The 19479-nt window shown below is 46.7% G+C and overlaps 1 protein-coding gene and 1 long non-coding RNA gene across 2 annotated transcripts in view; one reads left to right on the plus strand and one right to left on the minus strand.

Moving 5' to 3' along the window:
* GRIN2A (glutamate ionotropic receptor NMDA type subunit 2A) overlaps window positions 1-19479 on the plus strand; it is a 373011-nt gene that overhangs the window by 344441 nt on the left and 9091 nt on the right. The window contains exon 13 of the mRNA XM_045462078.1: window positions 17705-17943. Coding sequence (XP_045318034.1) covers window positions 17705-17943 — 239 coding nt within the window. The remainder of the gene's footprint in view (window positions 1-17704; window positions 17944-19479) is intronic.
* LOC123589658 lies at window positions 17499-17965 on the minus strand. Its single transcript, XR_006708427.1, has 2 exons — window positions 17850-17965; window positions 17499-17744 (listed from the first exon to the last, which is right to left on the minus strand). It is a non-coding gene; the product is annotated as an uncharacterized LOC123589658 (long non-coding RNA).

The following is a 19479-nucleotide window of genomic DNA, read 5'->3' on the forward strand; positions in this document are numbered from 1 at the left end:
ACCTTGGACTGGGGAGTGCTGGAGGGAGTTGGTGGGGAAGCCCACTCCCTGCTTCTGAGTGGGTCCATCAGTGCTCCCATTTCCTTTATCTGTTGGCCTCTCTTTCAGTGAAGCAGGCAGGGTGGGTTTGGGTGGGAAGGGACCCCATGCTGCCAGCCAGAGTAGAGAGTGGTTTTGTGGTTGCAGAAGCTCTTTGTGTATCTAATTAGGATTCTCATAAATTGCTCTGAGCCACTGGATGGGTCGTTAATATCCTCCTCCCCGCCCTAGTCCAACTTCCCAGCTTAATATCTTTGTGCTCACGTCCGAGTCTTGGGGAGAGCTGGACACCCCCACAGCTTGGGTGGCCTGGCCTGTCTTCTTAGGCTGACTTAGGAATGTGTGGGCAGCGCTGGTTGAGGAGCTCACTGAGGGACCCCTAAACATTTTCCTCATTCAACTTTCTGCAGTGTCTCAAATTCTACCGAAGTTTTTTCAGATAAGCACGGACTCTTGCATGAAACCCCCTTTAAAAATGGAGTTCCTTCTTCCAATCTGCTCCTGAACCCGTTTGCTGATTGGGTGTCTGACCCACCCTTCAGCCCATGTGTCCTCCTTTAAGGTCTCCTTAAAGACCACAGCTCTCCACTAGATAGCGTTCATAAACCGTGACCCCCTTTAGCGCCGCGCTCACAGCGTTCTTGTGGCCTTCGGCAGAGCATCACGCGTGAAGGGGAAAGGTGGAAGGTTCCCCAACTCCCTCGCTGTGTGATCTCGGGCAAATTAATTTCTCGGCATTCCAGTTTCCTTACCTCTCTCTTGGAGCTGTTCGGGGCTTACGTGAAAGCAAACACAAACTAATCTAGCGCTTGGCACATATTACATGCCTGCTCACTGCGGACCTCCCCACTTCCTTGTGCCACTAAGGGGCACTGCGTTCTCAGTCCCTGGAGGGCAGACGCTATCGTGTCCATTCTTGCTGCCCCTTTGTCTCCCTTAGGACCCACGACTGAGCTTGGTGCTGACACAGAACTCACTGGTGCATGGACAAACGAACGCGTAGATTTGCCAGTGCTACAGGCGGGGGCACCTGGGTGGTTCAGTCTGTTAACTGTCCGAGCCTTGGTTTCGGCTCAGGTCATGATCTCACAGTTTGTGAGATCAAGCCCCGTGTTGGGCTCTGCGCTGACAATGCAGAGCCTGCTTAGGATTGTCTCTCCCTCTCTCTCTCTGTCCCTCCCCCACTCACACTCTCTCAAAATAAACAAACATTGTTTTAAAGAAAACACTACAGGCACACTTTTACAGGGCTGACTTCATCAAATATCTCTTCTGATGAAGGGGATGCCATTTTCTTTACGAGGGACATTAGGTGCCTCTCTAGGGAGGGAGTCGCAAAAAGTAATCACTCAATCACTGTCCAGTCTGAAAATCTCCCCAAGCCTCTGACCCCCTCATTGACCATAAGATGGAGGCAAATTCTTGCCTTGTTGAATCTGTGTGCTCTTGTAGTCAGATATCTGTCTTGCACTCGTCTTTTTAACTCGAATGTCTGGGATGGACATAACTGGCAAAATTATGTATTTCCTAGCTTTTAGCACCTAAATGGATCATCAGTTGTTAACCAGTTTGTGGTCTCTGCATCAAGGAAGTAAACAGGAGAAATAGTATCTTCCCCCGGGTTTGGCCAACTACGACCATGGCGTGTAATCCAGCCGCTGCCTGTTTTTAAAAATAAAGTTTTATTGGAACACAGCCATCTCCATTCACTCAGATACTGCCCGTGGCTGCTTTCACCCTGCAGCGGCAGAGTCGAGATGCCACAAGAGCAACCGCACAGACTGCCAAGCTCCAAATATTTACTGTCTGGCCCTTCATAGAAAAAGTGTGATGGCTCCTGGTCTTAGGCTGTCTGGAGAAAGACGAGAGGGCAGAGAAGACTTAAAACTGGAGGTTTTCCAGTTCTCCTAAGGGAAGGGGGAGGTGAGGGTGGGAAAAGAGGAAGGAAGGGAAGCCAGAAATCAGAGCAGGGAGGAATTATAAAGAAAAGAGTCAAACAGGAAGGAGACAGGAAGGAAGGGGAGGGAGGAGGAGACAGAGGAGCCACGGAGAGCAGGCCAGAAGGAGGCAGGACTCAGCCCGGGCATCTCCAGAGCGAGCTGCATTTGTTCCGCTGAGCAATTAGCCTCGGTGCGGTGGAAACTGGAAAAGTCTGAGAGCCCACGGCCGCCCCATCTCGACCGGCTCCACGCAGGAGCGAGGCGCGGACCACGGGCTGACTCACTCCTGCCTCGGAGCCCTCTAATCTGTCTCCCGCTGGCCTCCCTGCCCGCAGTTCTTCGTGACATAGGTCCCCGTGTCCTCAGATGACTCAGCAACACCCTAGTGCAACCAGCAGCTTCAACCGGTTTAAAGAGATAAATGCCAGAATAAGGCTGGGGTGGGTGAGCAGGGAGGATTTGGAGGAGAGGAGGTGCCGAGGATCTGAGAGCCCCGTTTTAGGGGAAGAGACAGTTTCCACTTCTCTAAATGCTTCCGTGGGTCAACAGCCACCATGATCACTGGTGTTATAGATGTTTATAGTAAGAGATGACACTTAGGGAGGGAGCCCTATGGGTCACAGAATAATCTCAGTCTGTCTAGGTATTAATTTTACCCAGTCCTCACAATGGCTAAATGGCATGAGTTATGATCATTAACGCCTGTTTGCAGATGAGGAAACTGAGTCACCGGCAGGTCAAGGAATATGTACAAGCTCCTAAGTGGCAGATCTGGGATCAGAATGTAGGCAAACGGGCCACAGGGCCTTGGCTTTAGCCATGTTGCAGTACTGCTTCTCCTTTTGTCTACTCCCAACTGTCGTCGACATCTCTACAGCAGGTTTCCCATCTGGAAAGGGTCACAGCTGTGATTTAAATGCAGATTGGCCAGAATCCATATTCAGCGTTCATTCCTCTTTCACTGAAGGCACAGCATCGGTTCCCTGCAGATGACACTGGGCAGAATAACTTGGCAACAGAGGTTGAGGGTAGGCGAGCAAGCGACCTAGGCTTTTTTCCCCATTTTTCCACGGAGAAGGAGACTTGTCCATGCCCCAGGCCCCGGCACCATGGGGACAGGCTCAGCCTAATTTTTGAGATCATTCAACCCTGGCAGTTTGGGGAAAACTCAGGACCCAGAAGCCAGAGACGAAAAGGAATGGAGCAAGGACAGAGTGTAATTAAGAGGAGTCAGATGTTTGGCCCCGATACAGGCTTGCAGAGAGGCCTCTCCAGGTTCACAAAGACCCGTCCTGGTTGCCGGAATTGCTTGTTCCCCACAGAGCTCCTCGGAGCTGCATAATCCCCGGCATTTCAGAAGGTTATTGTTCCTTGCTAAACGTGTTTTAATCAAATTGAGACTTCAAAGGCAGAAATCACAGTTTGGGCTGAGCTAGGCTACTCTATAAATCATGAACTTTATAATCAAGTTAGCAAGACCGGGTGCCATTGACAAAGCCCCCTGATTTATTAACCCAGTTGTTCATTCATTCATTCAGTCTGCCTCTAGACACTCATTCACAAACAATAACTGAGCAGCTTCTGAGCTCCAGGTGGTGGAATATAAAAATGATGAGAGGCTCCTGCTCTATTGCTCTTAATAGTTACTTTCCTTACAAAGTGCTTTCGTGGCACACTGTGTCCGTCAGACTCTCTTGGAGAACGTGTGGAAAATATAGATACCTGATTCTTACCCCATGGGGCATTTTTTCACATCCTCTCTGGGATATCTAAAACGCAGTAAGATTTAAGAACCACTCCTTAGAATGACAGTATTTAGCCCTTAGTAGCATGCATCTCTGATTGGTCAGTACTGGATACAGAGGTCAGGGGCCAACAGATCACTCGTGTGGGGTTCATGAAATTGGGTCTTCACCGTGAGTTCTCTCCAACCTCGTCTCTCAAGGCTCTTAGCTGGGTTTCCATATCCAGAGACCTTAGAGATGGTGAAAACGCAAGAAGTAAGTGCTGTAGAACGTGTAAGCGTCAGCCCGCACAGTGACCACAGTATGGAACACAGGGACATCCTGTGCGTGGATGACTGTGACAGGCACACAGACGTCACTAATAGACAGAATGGCAGCTTTGATGCCATCCACCCATAGGGCGTGGTGATCGATGGCGATTTGGACGCCCCAGCAACCAAGTCACTTTGACCCTCCTAGGATGTAAAACGTAACCGCATGGCAAACCATGCATTCAGAAATGAAATGTTCTGGAAGGAAGAAATGTGTCAGTCCTAAGCCTACATTAGCCATAAAGGGTTTAAGTGCTTCTTCATTGGCCTGTGACCAGATGGTACCATAAAAATTAGACTTGTTTATCTCCCTCCTAATTTTAACTAGAGACATATTTGGAATAATAATGGAGCAGCACTTACTTAAGAAACAGATAAAATCCATAAATATCCTGGAGGGCCATTGACTTTCCCTCTGTGCTGGAGGGGTTTCATATGCCTAAGTTAGCAGTGAATTTCCCAATAGGTCCCTTGAGATTCAGAGCTGCAGTGTTTATTATCAATCTGATGCCAGGATTAGAACAAGGTCAGCAGTGCCAAATTCGTGCCTGACAAGCAGTGAATCGCTCAAACCAGGGAAAGTCAAATGTCAAGAGAACCGTCAGAGTTGAAATAAGACATAATGAATAGCTTGCTGGTAAGTCAAACCCTGATGTCACAGAACCCAATGTGGGAATTACAGGATGCATAAACAGTGGCCCCGAATCCCTTTCCGTCTATGTTTTGTAAAACCCGTATTTGGAAAGGCAATCTAATGTCCATACAAAATTTCCCAGCCTACTACCTCAACAGAATTATTTTCAGTTTAGCTATACCTCCTGGTCCTTTTTCATGCAGAAACACTGCTGTAAATATATAAGCATTGGTTATATACGCTTTTATATTCCACTGTGTTCATTTACATTGTATTTTAAACTTTTTTTTTTCCAGGTCATTACATCGTCTAGTCCTCACGGTTCTTTCCAATTGTGTATAAAATGTTATAACCATTATGAAACCATAATTTATTACATTATTTTCCCTTTTTAAAAAATGTTTATTTTGACAGACAGAGCACACGTGTGAGCAGGGCAAGGGCAGAGAGAATCCCAAGCAGGCTTTTCACTGTCAGCACAGAGCCCAACACAGGGCTCAAACTCACAAACCAGGAGATCAGGACCTGAGCCAAAACCAAAAGTTGAATGCTTAATTGACTGAGTCACCCAGGGGCCCCCATGCCTATTTTTTTTTAATTGTCTATTTGTAACAGACCCTTGGAGGTAGAATTCAAAGGGTTAATGGCTATAAACATGTCTAGGAGTCTTGATCTATAGTATCCTATTAATACCCCAAAAGTTTGTTTCCATGTAAAAGTACTATTAATAATGCACCAATGTACCAGTTTTAAAACAGTCAAGCAGCTTTGAGCATTATGGCTCTTTTTGCTGTTTTAGAAGGAGCATGTGCTATCTTAGAGTTGCCTTAATTTGAGTTCCTTTGAATAGTAGTGAAAATGGAAAAAAAAAAAGTGAGTTGTCTTTTCCTCCTTTTGGAACATTTAACTATTTTTACATAAAGATTTTTATGGACAGTTTGTATATCTAAGTAATTTATTAAGACTCTAGTTGTAATATTTCACACACAAAAAAGTCATAAATGTGGCAACACAGGGTCTAGTGAAGACCAAAGGCTTTGGGTTCAAATATAACAACTGATGTCTTCTAGCTCCACGGTCTAGGGAGAGTTATTTATCCTTTGTAAGGGCCACATTCCTCTTTATATTAGGGATTATAATGGCACCAACCTCACCAAGTTGAATCGTATAATGTATAAGAACTGCTAGGTATGGTACCCATCAAATGGTAAGTACTCAGCAAGTTATCATAGATCATAACAGTGATAAGCGTCTCCTTAAATTGGGATTTATTCTTGTTCATATATACGCTTTTTTAAAAAATTTTTTCCCATTTTTTTAAATTGCTTAAATCAGGATTCTGCTAACTATGGCCCGCATTGGCCAGTTGCCTGTTTTTGTCAATAAAGTTTTATTGGAACACAGACACATCCTTTTTATTCACCATGTGTGTCTGAGGATGTTCTTGTCCTGCAGGGGCAGAGCTGAGTAGTTACAATGGACACCAGATGGCCCACAAAGCTGAGAATATTTACTAATTAGACCTTTATAGAAAGATTGGTGGCTTCTGGCTCAATCATTAAAGTCCAAAATGTTCTTTTAAAATAATTCCAACAATATGGAAGAATTTAATTTAACTCATTCCTCTTTATCCTTTGTTTCTAAAAAAAAAAAAAATGAGGGTTTTTTTCTTTCTGGTTTAGAAAGTCTTTTTTCTTCTGCTTACTATTTTCTCTCTTGACCCCCAAAATGGAAGAATGCTTTACACCTCTACTTTGCCACGGCTGCCCATTTTTTCCCTCTGTAAATTAGAACATATGTTCATTATATGTCACAAATCTCCATGTCCAATTTTTATACAGCTGTGTAACTGCCACTCAGATGAGGATCTAGAACATGACCAGCACCCTAGAAAATCCCTTGCAGCCAGTATTCCCCCCACAGTGACCACCACTCTGCCCCTCATGAACACGGACAGGTTTTGCCTCCTTTTGACCTTTCTTTTAGGACATTAATCTATAGTAATGCATATAACTAAAGCGTATCATTTATTTAGGACTGCATGGCGTTCTGTTATATGAACATACTGGAATTTATACATTTGCTGTCGATGGGCATTTGTGTTATTTTGCAATTTTGTCTGCTTTGAACATTCGTGTACATTTTTGGTGCAAGTAGGCACTTAATTGGGAATATACCTACAGATGAAATTGCTGGGTCATAGAGTGTGCATATACTCTGTTCCATTAGACACTTCCAAACAATTTGCAGGGAAAGTACAACCCGTTTATGTTCCCATCAGCAGAGCGTGTGGCTCTGGAAACTTCTGAGCGCCCTGTTTCTCCCTTCTAGGAGAGAGGCAAAGTGGGCTTGTATAACTGATCGCTAGGTGTGTGCATTATGGCACTGGTTGGATGTTCTTGTACGATCATAGCTCATAGTTTAGAGACCCCCAATTCCTTCTCCATCTTCCTTCCTCCTTGTGTAGAATGGAGCAAGAGGACTGTGGTGTCTGCCCCACACACTTTCCTGAGTTGACATCTAATCTAACCATCTCTGTCCACTCTCCCACTCTTCTCTGGCAACGGTCTCACCCCTATCTGGTACTTCAGACTTGGGAGAAGAAAGAGGAGGCCAGAGGAACACCGCTTGCTCCTAATGGAGGAAGAGGGCTGTCATCAAAGCCGTCTCAGAGCTCTCTTAAGTTGTAGCCCACCCTGTCCATCAACAGACTGGTCTTCCTTCCACTCTGGTTATGGACAGCAGTGACAGCAGATACAGGGGACTTCCTAGAAAGGTCTATACCCCTTTCTGTTCTTCTCCATTCTCCTTCTTCCTTCTCTTCTTCTCTCCTTCCCCTCCCTTCCGCTTTCCTTCCTACCTCTCCTCCTTTTTCTCCTCCATGCCACAACCAAGTCTTGAGTGCCTTTAAGTCCTTGCCCTGTCCTTGAGGATGAGGAATGTGGGTACAATGGACAATGGATGGGATCCCCTTTGCTTAAGGACTCCACAGTCTCGGGGAGCCTTTTGACCACCCTTCAATAAAAAGGAAACCAGAAAGTTGCAATACCATTTTACTTGCTCAAAGATCTTCCTCAACCTGGCATGTGGGATTATTGCTGTCCTTTTCTATACCTCCCCCCCCCAGCGCCGGCCCCTTATGTCTATGGCCTTTTAAGACACAAGGACCCCCTTGTGGTATTAAAAAGCCCCCATACTCATACAAGATGAGTCATGGAATTTTCAGGACTATTGATGGGGGAAATGAGCAGTTGTCAAAAAGTTACTGTGAATTCATTTATGCTCACAAGTGCATATGCCTGCTAAGCCATGGCACCTTGGCCATCCATACATGTGTGAGGCACATGCATTAAGCAGACTCCACAGGTGCTTGGCCCGCACAGGCTTTCCTGGACATCTTGCCATTTTTCTGCAGTTTTACTCTAGAGAATTATTTCTCCCCACCCCCACCATCTGTTGGGAGAATTGCGACCATGTATGTTGTCTGATGTTTGATGGGGCTGCACAATCTCTACACTCTTCTTCCTTCCCCTTCTTCAGGCACACACAGGCTGGGGACCTGTGTGCATGCAAGTCCCCAAGTCCACAGTGCACCGTTGATCGTGTGGCCTGTGAAATCTCAGCCAGATGGCGACCAGCAGCACTGCCTCATGCAGTGCTCCGGGCTCTGTCCACCGAGCAGAGACCTCAGCTGGAAGGTGGTAGTAAAACACTGATGCCAAAGACAGCCTGTCTCTGCATCTGACTGGATACTTTTAAGCTTGGCCCTATTTTTATTTTGCTTTTGTGACTTCTCAGCATTATACAGAAATGGAATATTCTGACACTTAAATAAGGGAGACGCATCTTCCAGATTTAGTCTATTTGTGTCCAGATTCTTGTACTATCACCACCACCGAAGTTTTTTTTATTTTTTCTCTCCAGCAAATTGTTCATTGACCCTCATAGGTCATGGATACAGAGGTCCTAGGCTCTGGAATGCTATTTCCAGATCCAAGGTCACCTGGCTTTGAGTCAAGAGTGTAAAATTAACCAAGGTAAGGCACCAAGGTCAGCAATCGAACGATCTAGCTGACCTCACTCTGTTCCAGGCCCACAGACTCCATCCCAGACCTGACAGCAGTTTCCTTCCAGGGCAACTGGACAAAGAGAACACGTGGTGTCAACCCTGCAGACCCCAAACTGTCCTCACTCTGGGGACCACAGTTCAGAGCTCACAGTGACCGAATCTGTTATCGTCGAGAGCATGAGCCTGTCATTGACGGTGCCCTAGATTTCGACAAAGAAAATTGTTCCTTTGCCATTTCCAATTCCATTCGGGCTTCTGAGAAACATGAAGTGCCCAGTCCCTGGGCAAGACATGAAAACAGGATTGAAACGGGGTCAGCTCCCCTCTTGGCGTTCACAGCAAAACCCTAACGGGATCAGCAGCGACATCATCCTGACGTCTTTCGGCTATAGATGGAAGTTGGTTCCCTGTGGGGAACCACCAAAATCTATGCTAGGATCTTTGATCGGAACTCGCTTGCCCTGAGAGTTGGCCTTGATTTCTGGGCTTCAGAAATTATTCCTGACCCCTCTGCTTGGGACTTCACAGATCGCTTCCTCTCTTTGTCTTATGCTGATGCTCCAGACAGTGTATCAGAAGCTGATCAAGGAAAGGAGCCTCGTGTCATCTACAGTCAACACAGTTGTATGGATCCTCTGTGTGCTGAGCCCTGTGCCAGGGACTGGGGATATAAGAAGAATATGGCAGGATGCCCACCCTGAATAAAGTCCCCAAATGGGGGAATAAAGTCACATCCCAATGGAGAAGACTTAGAAGCAAGCGGCAACTATACTGGAGCGCGACAGATTGTCTGGTGATGAAAGACCCAGGATGTTGTGGAAGGAGAAACCGTGGTCTCGTACCCATGTCCTTGTGCATTCAGGGAAGACTTCCTGCAAGTGGAGACCTCTGAGCTGCACTGAAGAGGTACCCACTGGCCACTTTTCAGCATGCTACCACACAGCTGGGACATCCAGAGTAAACGGTCATGGGCCCTGGTGACGGGGATGACAATTCACAACGGATCCTTACCAGTGATGTCCTGCGGATAGAGTTCTCTGTAGTTACCATATATCCTGAGAGCAGGAGAGTTTCATCCGCATGGCTTGCCTGCCCCCGAGACCGGGACAGGACTCCAACAGTGATTCTGTCACCGGGATGGAATTTACTGGAGACCTCCGCACTGTAGCCCCATCACTCAAATCTGCCACCCCACCCACCTGTAACAGCCTGCCTTACATTATGTGTGGGGAGACGGCCACTGAAGAATCTTGGATGCAGCAAGCATACAGCTGGTCTCATCCGGTGTCCCCCCCACCCCCCCACCCCCTGGACACCCTAGCTCCTCAACACAAAAGCCAGGTCCTTTGTGATTGGGCCCCCTTGGATCACTTCTTCCTCCCTGCAAATTCTGCACCTCTCTCTGATGTCCAGATGCCCCACGTTTCTCCTGCCTCCAGCCCCATGCACAGGCATCTCATCTTGCCAGAATTACTGGTTTGCAGGATGCTCCCTCCCAAAGGACTCAGAGTTAGCAGCACCCGAAGACTACGTAGGATTTGTCTCTACGTGAAAATACAGGGATGCCGCCAACCACGTGCTGAATGTTTTTTTTTAATTTTTTTTAATGTTTTATTTTTGAGACAGGGAGAGACAGAGCATGAGCAGGGAAGGGTCAGAGAGAGGGAGACACAGCATCTGAAACGGGCTTCAGGCTCTGAGCTGTCAGCACAGAGCCCGACGTGGGGCTCGAACTCACAGACCGTGAGATCATGACCTGAGCCGAAGTCAGATGCTTAACCGACCAAGCCACCCAGGTACCCCATCTAAATGCTTTAAAAATGTTCTTTTCTCAGTGAATGAATGAGCGAGCAAATGAATGAGGGAGTAAGGCAAGACCAAATGAAGCCTTCGGAGAACCAAAGAGCATCAGCTTCCTTGACTAGAAATGAAAGAGGGCATCACACCCAGCTTCCTCAAACCACACGCTACATCCTTCCATAGCGTCATTGCCTAGGGGCAGGTGCTTTGGCCGGACACCAAGAAAAAGCAGTATGTGGATATGTGCCAGCGAGGGTCTGTGTGTGGGCTGGTATCACAAGATGTACTGCAGCATATTTTCAGGCCCCGGACAAAGCCTAAAGGGTACAGGTCCAAAATGAACTTTTTACAAGCGACCTCGGTCGGGGGAGAAACGCTCAGGAAGTCTGAACGCTAGGCACACCACATGCTATAAAATCTCTTCCCGAAGCAATCCCCTCAGCTCTCAGTCTTATGGAGCAGAATGAAATCTAATCTGAAAAGCTACTTCAGTCCCTCTGGAAGTGCAGAGGAGTCTGAGGACAGATAAGGGACTGATTTCTCTTACTTTGGACATAACAGATTCCTCTTGGAGGGCGAAGCCTTCTCTCTGGACGTGCCCTCCGGGGATCACAGACTCCACGAATTGGCAAGGCAGAGGGCGGGGGGAATGAGATCCACCAACACCCCCAGCTGCCCTGGCTTCATGCAGGAACTAACAGTATCTCCAGCGATTCCTGAGCAATGGGTGTGCACGTGACCTCATTGAATTCCAGCACGACTCGTAGGAGATGGCTGTCACGTGCTGCTTGTAGGCGCTAGAGAGAGTGCGCAGATTCCTTTCTGTGCATCGGTAAAATGGGTGTGGTGATGGCTCCAAACACATTGGGTTGACATAAGGGTTGCAGGGTTAATTTTGGAAAATCCTGGCAGAGTGCCTGAAATGGAAGGGAATTTTTGTAACTTTGTTGAGTGGATGGGTAGGCAAGCAGAGTACCGGGACCAAGGTCAAATGGGTCCTAAGTGTTGAAGGCAGTCCAGTGCAGGCAGTCTCCACCCAACAGCATGCCTGGACTTGCTCCTCAAACCTGTCAGGTAAGGGCCCTCCCTCGTGAGGCTCATCCTAGTGTTTTTCTACGTGCAACGTTCTTTCTTGTGCTTTTGGGGAAGATGTCTATTTGAATTTGCATTGCTTCCTTTTTGCAAAGTAGAAACGAGCGTGTACCTTTTGAGTGAGCGGCTGGATACATACTCAGCAGCCTCACAGCATCATCCAAGCAGCTAATGGAAACAAGTCTCAGGCATATGCCTGATTCTGTCTCAATTATTCTCACCTGTTGCCTTTTAGATTTTACATCTTTCTGGCCGCTGCCTCTTAAAGCCCCACCACTCTGCCTTAAAATGGCAACACTGGGAAGGGAGAGAGCTGGGATGCCTGCTCTGTGTATGGGCCTTACAGCCTTCCTCAGGGCGGCACAGAACTCAGAGGTTGGCAGGGATTACCTGTGGCAGACAACATCGTGCCCCCTGAAGACAGATACAGGAAGAACTTTCCAACAGGTGTCACATACGTGGATGGAGAGGTGTTCTCACGTACTCGTGAGCCTCCTGCCCCTAGATGTATATATGCAGGGGGGTGGGGGGGCTGCAGCTTCATGCAGGGACCTGTCCTCTCAGGTCTGAGGAGGACGACACTGGAGCCTGGCTACAAACCCACAGTGGCCCAGGCTCTCTGTGCTCCCAGGAGAGCACTTAGCTTTTGTCTTCCCAGCAAGAATGAGTCTGCTTCAGGAAACAGATTTAATTGTCCCACTTACCAGCTCCAGCTCACAAGACCACATTGACAAAGATCGCGGCCTCTTTGTAATGGAAGAAACGGATGGTGGAATGAGCATCTTAGCGCTGTTCCTTCGAAAAATGACCCTCGCCGCTTCACCCCAGCTGAGGACATGCATACTTCTCAGCCTCTTACTCCCAAGCCCACGGCAAGCTCCCTTTCGATCTGTGTTTCCTCTATTTATATGGCAGAAAAACTCACCCGGCAGATCTGAACATGTTTGCAGTGCTGCCTAATTTAAGCCCCGGGATGCAGGGAAAGAAATAGAAACAGAAAATAGGGATTCAGTGCTTGCTGTGTGCTGCAGGCCATGAAAAATATCACAATCATGAAACACGGTCCCTGATCTCCCCCAAGGAGATTACAATATACTTGAGTAAATTAAAAACGAAATAAGAAAGTATTTGAACTACAGTTCAGTGAACTAGTAGAAGGCCACAAGGCAGGAAATGAGTAACTGCAAAATGACTGGAACAGGCTGTAATTGGGATTGAGAAATGTGCGTCTGCCCTCCTTTTGCAACACGGGTCTGGTTTACCCAGGTGACTTATTCAGAGATGTTTGGTGAGAAGGCAGTCTTTGTATTTACATCGTGAAAGGAATCTAATGATGTTTCTTCCTTACCCACACTGACCCTGTTCTGGGCATACAAAACATGGACGGAAACATGGCGAGAAGGCTCACTTTTGTGTCCTCGCAAACTCCAAAGGGAGAGGAAAGTCAACAGCACGCAGTAGTTTCGAAGGGACGGCACTGGTGTTTTTGAGAAGAGGAAGCAAAAACGTAGAAGGGTTTGGATGAGCAGGTGGGGGTGTCGGCTTAGACGATAAGATGATGATACACAGGATCCCGAGACAAATGTGATCATGTGCAAAGTTCTGGAGGCTGTCGGGAGGAAAGGAATCGAAACTGAGATGTCCCTTCCCATAACTTAGCCTGCACCACTGGTGAGCCAGCACCCTTTCTTGTAGGTGATGAACTTACAAAGGGATAGGTTTTCTGTTGTCTCCCCTCAAAAATGCAATGTTTTTGTAGCCCTGATACCAAAAGGTATACATGCCTCTATGGTTGAGGTACAACGGAGACTAAGTAAGCAGCAGCCCCCTTGGGGCTACAAACACATCACAGCGCAGGATTAGAAGTAGGCACATGCGCACACATACAACTGCGCATGCGCACCCTTCCAGGCATGCTCACGCATACACCCGCGCATGCACATCTGCACATACGTAGGCACGCATGCATATGCACATGCGCGCTTGCACAAAGCACAGTAAAGAGCAAAGGGAAAGGAAACCAAGGGGGATGGGATATTCTCAGGGCACTTTTCCTGCTGAGGTGCGGCAGCCTCAGGGGACCTAGGCAGCAGGGGTGGAGGCTGTGGCTTTAACATCCAAGGTATGTGGATGCATAAATCTGAGCTCTCCAGTGAATCAGCGCATCTGTGAAAAGACTAGAAAAAGCTGTCCATAAAAGTGAAGGAAGTAAAAGTCGCCTTGCCATCTCGTTGAAGCTCTTGAATGAGAAACTAAAACCTAAATGAATATCCGGGCACCTGGGTGGGTCAGTCGGGGAAGCATCCAACTTCAGCTCAGGTCATGATCTCACAGTTTGTGGGATAGAGCCCCACGGTGGGCTCACTGCTGTCAGTCACTGCAGAGTCTGCTTCGGATCCTCTGTTCTCCTCTCTCTGCCCCTTCCCCGCTTGTGCTCTCCGCCCCCCAAAATAAATAGTTTTTAAAAACCTAAATGAGTATGGAGGTCCAAATGTACACTAAATGGCGTGGCAAAGGCAGTCACATTTTTTTTTTTTCATACAGAAACTGGTACCTTGGGAATACCTTGGGAACCACAGAAGAAGCTAACTCAATCCCACTGTAGGAACACTCCTATAGCCCAATGTGCTTGGGGGCCCCATGCTTTAGGGGGGAAAACAACCTCTGCTGAGTATTAGCTCAGACTCAGAAGTTACAAACAGCACAAGGAAGAAATCCACGATGAGGTCAGCACACACAGCAACCAGACGTATGTGAATCCCAACAAGGACTGGGGGGAGGAGGCAAGGCAGAGAATAATCTGAAAGATGGTGGGTTAGAAATTATTAAATATAGAAGTTTTTTTTAAGTCATAACAGAAGAATGAGACATGATAAAAACAAACGGGCAGAATTTTTAAATGGCCAGGTGAATATAAGAACTAGAATAGATTAAATGAGAGCATAACACCAAATATTACTAATGAAAGAATAAATGAGCTGGAAAATAGATCTGCGGGAAGCATCTAACCACAGGACAGAGTGATAAAGGAATGGAAAATACTAAAGCAAAGTGAATAACCTAGAGAACAGAATGAGAAGGTTTAGAATACTTAAAAATCAGAAGAAAAGACAATTGTCGCGTGTCCTTAGGGGCTTGCAGCTCCGAGCAATGTGATGCCACTATGCACCTTATTAGAACGGCTAAAACCCGGAACACTGACAACACTGATAAATGCTGGTGAGGATGTGGAGTGACGGGAGCTCAACAGGGGACACGAAATGGCACGGCCACTTCGGAAGAGGGCTTGGCAGTTGCCCACGAGGCCAAACATCTTCTTACCACACAATCCTACCATGGTGCTCCTAGGTCTTTACCCAAATGAGCTGGAAACATACGTCCACACAAAACTTGCACACAGATGTTTATGGCGGCATTATTCGTAATTGCCCCAACTTGGAAGCAGCCGAAATATCCTTCAGTAGGGGAATGAGCAAACTGTGCATCTATGCAATGGCATATTATTCACAAATAAAAGCAAGCTGTCAAGCCATGGAAGGACGTGGAGGAACTTAAATGCATATTGTTCTCAGCACAAGCCCTGCCCTGTAGCCACTGCTGACCAGGAGCTTAAAGGAAGGATCCACAAGATCTCTGAAGTTCCCATCATGTGCATTTCTAGCCATAAGTACAACATGGAACAGACGCCAGATGATTACGAAGCCCCTCGGTTCTAATTCTGAATAGAGTTCCTCTGCCTTCATTTATCAACTTTTACTGCTGCCAGTTCGTATAGCAATATGCTCCAGCTTGAATTATTCCACTTACCCATTTGCTCTGTTATGGGCTGAGTATGGTTAAATACACTCACTTTTTGACATTTTGAAATTGATATTTTGTATCATTTTAAATTTTGTTGCATCTTTTTATAAATCCGATGACTGCCCACATTTAAAAAAGATACATGTTGGGGCACCTGGGTGGCTCAGTCGGTTGAGTGTCCGACTTCAGCTCAGGTCATGATCTCACGGTTCATGAGTTCGAGCCCCACGTCGGGCTCTGTGCTGACAGCTCAGAACCTGGAGCCTGCTTCCAATTCTGTGTCTCCCTCTCTCTTGGTCCCTCTCCCCCTCATGCTCTGTCTCTCTCAAAAATAAATAAACGTTAAAAAAATTTTTTTAATTAAAAAAATATAAATAAAAAATATGCATGTTGTTACTGTGAAAGAAACCGGTCTGAAAAGGCTACTGTGTGCATTATGGTTCCAACTATGGGATGTTCTGGAAAGGGCAGCACTATAGAGACCATTAAAAGATCAGTGCTTGTCAGGAGTTGGGATGGGGCATGAGGAGAGGTGAATCGGTGAATGGTGAAAACCATACAACACAAAGCGTGAACCGTAATGTGAAGTGTGGAATTTAATTAATAATAACGTATCAAGACCTGTTCATGAATTGTTAAAAAAAAAAAAAATTACCACCCCAGTGCCAGATGTTAATAGAGGAAACTGAGGCAGGGCGGGGGGGGGGGGGATGAGAGAAGGAGTGTATGGGAACTTGCTGTACCCACTGAACTTCTCAATTTTTCTGTAACCCTAAAATTACTCTAAAAAGTACATTCTATTAAGTTTTTAAGAATGGGGGGGAGAGGGAGAGTCGATATTCAAAGTAAGGATGGGTGAGATTTTTCCAGAATTAAAGTTATAAGTCACACGTCAAAGAACGCCACTGGGTCACAGAGCAGAAAAAATCCTAAAGCAAATCCACATTTCAATTCCACACCAAAGACAAAATGAAAGTCTCAAAAACAATCAGAGAAAAAGCACAGAGTGCATAGAAGGTACCAACAGTTAGATTACTCGCCGACTTCTCAACGACTATAATCCAGATCAGAAGAAAACTCAGTAACATCTTCAAAAGGTCCAGAAAAAAATCATTATCCACCTAGATTGCTCTGTTCAGCCAAATCATTCAAGAGTGAGAAAGAAAGCAACTTGAAAGCATTAATTGTGCTAACCTCTTCAAAAGGGAATCAAAGAAACATTTGCAGTATTTACTTTTCTCTGCCTATTTCATATTATATCTTAGATAACACACACATGCCCCAAAATCATACTTTCCGTTTAACATTATATACGTCTTCTGTGATTTTCACTGTCCTTGAAGGATAATTTTTAAAGTCTGAATCGTAGCGTAAGTGCCATAGTTTTGTGAACTGCTAGACAGTTTAATTGCTAGACGTTTAGATCAGAGAATTTCCTCCTAAATGGCAATTGGATGAAACGCACACAAAAGATGAAATGATGCTACGCACGCCTACTTTTTCTTTTCCATTGAAAACTCCACCTGCTTCTCTAGCTGCCTGCTCAAGTGGCGAGGTGTTTAGTTTGCAAGGAGCCATTCAGAGCTGATCGAGAAGCCTCTTTTCCATTCGTGCTTTTTGCCCCAAGTGCACTGGTGGTGGGTGACTTCCTGGAATAGCCCCAGATGTTCTAAAGGAAAATGAAAGAAGCAACATATATTCGAGGACTGCCGTGTGCCATGCATGGTGCTGGGCGTTTCCATCCTGTGAACACTACTATTTATGAACACTTACCATAAGCCGGGCACTACCTTTAGAAAGTTTGCACCCATCAGCTCATTTGGTCCTCCCCAGAAGTCTAGGAAGTATGCACTGTTATTATATCCATTTTATAGACAGGAGAGATGTAGTTCTGAAGGAGCTAGGAAGTGATGAAGTCGTACCTGGAACATGAGCCTTTCCATGGTAGGGCCCTATTCCAGGCTTGGGTGGGTGTCAGAGACACAGGTAGAGAAAAGCAGGAAGGGCAGAACGCAATGACAATAATGAGAACAAAAACAAAAACATGACCCGGACTGAACGTAACTATCCATTATCTCACTTCGTCCTCCTCACGAGACCAGGTAGGTATTGTTACCGTTATTAGCTTCGCCCATCGAGTGAGTGCATGCAGACATGGTGCGCTCAGGAACTTGCCTGCAGGTTGCATGTCCAGCTGTGGGTCACCCGCGTGTGTCCAGAACCAGAGTGCATGCCGTGCTCCTCACTGCCTGTGGCTCTTGTCCTCTGTCCAGGCGAGATGGAGGAGCTGGAGACACTGTGGCTCACGGGGATCTGCCACAACGAGAAGAACGAGGTGATGAGCAGTCAGCTGGACATCGACAACATGGCGGGCGTGTTCTACATGCTGGCGGCTGCCATGGCCCTCAGCCTCATCACCTTCATCTGGGAACACCTCTTCTACTGGAAGCTGCGCTTCTGTTTCACGGGCGTGTGCTCCGACCGGCCAGGGCTGCTGTTCTCCATCAGCAGGGTCAGTACCTCGGGCGGCTCGTTCTCAATGCAGCGGCAGGTCCAGAAGAGCACGGGGCTCCCAGAGAATCGAGGACGCTGGACTCCTGGGTGGGGGGCGGTCGGCACATCCTGCCCTCACTCACCAACCCCTGTTGGGCTTGTCGTAAAGGCATCCAGATTCTGTGTGTTCCTAACCCAGGGGTAGCAAACCCAGGTGACCGCGGAAGCCAGAGAGGGAAGGAAAATGGGTAATGCAGGCTGGGCATGAGAAAAATAGCACCAGTGAGATAAAAACAGCAAATGTCTTTGGGGTTCAAGGTGAGGAAACACTTGAGAATGCCTACCACACCCGGAGGGGGCAGTCCTCAGGTCCTGCTGAGTATTGTCTTATGGGAATTCAAGGGCAATATTATCAGGTCTTGTAGGTTGCCAGAGAGAAAGTAGTCATCTGATTTTATGTGAAGCCTTTCCACTCTTTAAATATTAGTAACTAATTCCGTTTTTTTAGACAACACCAAAATACTACGTAGGCCAAACGAAGCAGTCTGTGGCATCCACCGTTAGCAGCCGATGTGCTTTACGACACGACTACCATTCCTGTGCAGGATGTTACAGTTTATGCACACATCCCAGCGGGACACACATGCCAAAACCAAATATACATCCCATGTCATGCTCTGCATCCGCACATCTAACAAAACACAAAGAGCGTCTGCATTACAACAGAGCCTCCAACGAAACAAAGACATGAAGGGCCACGAGGAAAGGCACACATGTCAAACAGAAAACAAAATACACATTCAACCCAGCATGAACTACAGCCACAAACACACATGCTATAACGAACTCCCCCACAATGCAAGGAAAACCCCTCTCCTGTTACGCAACGTGGCATGTGTATATTACCATAAAAAAGCACATATGGGCCATCAGTAATAGCAACGATCATGGAAAATGCCTGTATTTGTGCAGCACGGATAGGTGCCAAGCACCCTGTATGGACTTCATCCTCTTCATCTCATTTCACCTACAAGCCATTTCTGTGAGGCGTGTAACTGTTCTTCATCCCAGATTACAGATGGGGAATGAGGTTAGAGGATCATCCACGGCTGCCCAGCCTTGGTGGAGCCGGGACTTGAGCCGAGGTGGTGTGGTACCAGCCAGAGCACAGGTTCCTACACAAGCAACAAACATCAAATACAAGCAACACAAGAGATTTGATACAGATCACACTACATGACACATATGTGCGTGCAACTGACATGATCTTGTCACTTACATCATATGTACATATCCTTCACTCATCTTCTAACAGAATATAACATCTATTTACCTCACAGCCCATCAGTCATTCCTCCCTCCGCCTAGTTCATCCATCCATCCATCCGTTTCACCCGTACATCCATTCATTTCATCCATCCATCCGTCCATCTATCCATTCACCCATCCATCCATCCATCCATCCACTCACCCATTTCACCCATCCATCCATTCATCTCATCTATCCACCCACCTGTTTTATCTATCCATCTACCCATTTCATTCATCATCTGTA

The sequence above is a fragment of the Leopardus geoffroyi genome, chromosome E3, assembly GCF_018350155.1.
Source record: "Leopardus geoffroyi isolate Oge1 chromosome E3, O.geoffroyi_Oge1_pat1.0, whole genome shotgun sequence".
Lineage (NCBI taxonomy): Eukaryota > Metazoa > Chordata > Mammalia > Carnivora > Felidae > Leopardus > Leopardus geoffroyi.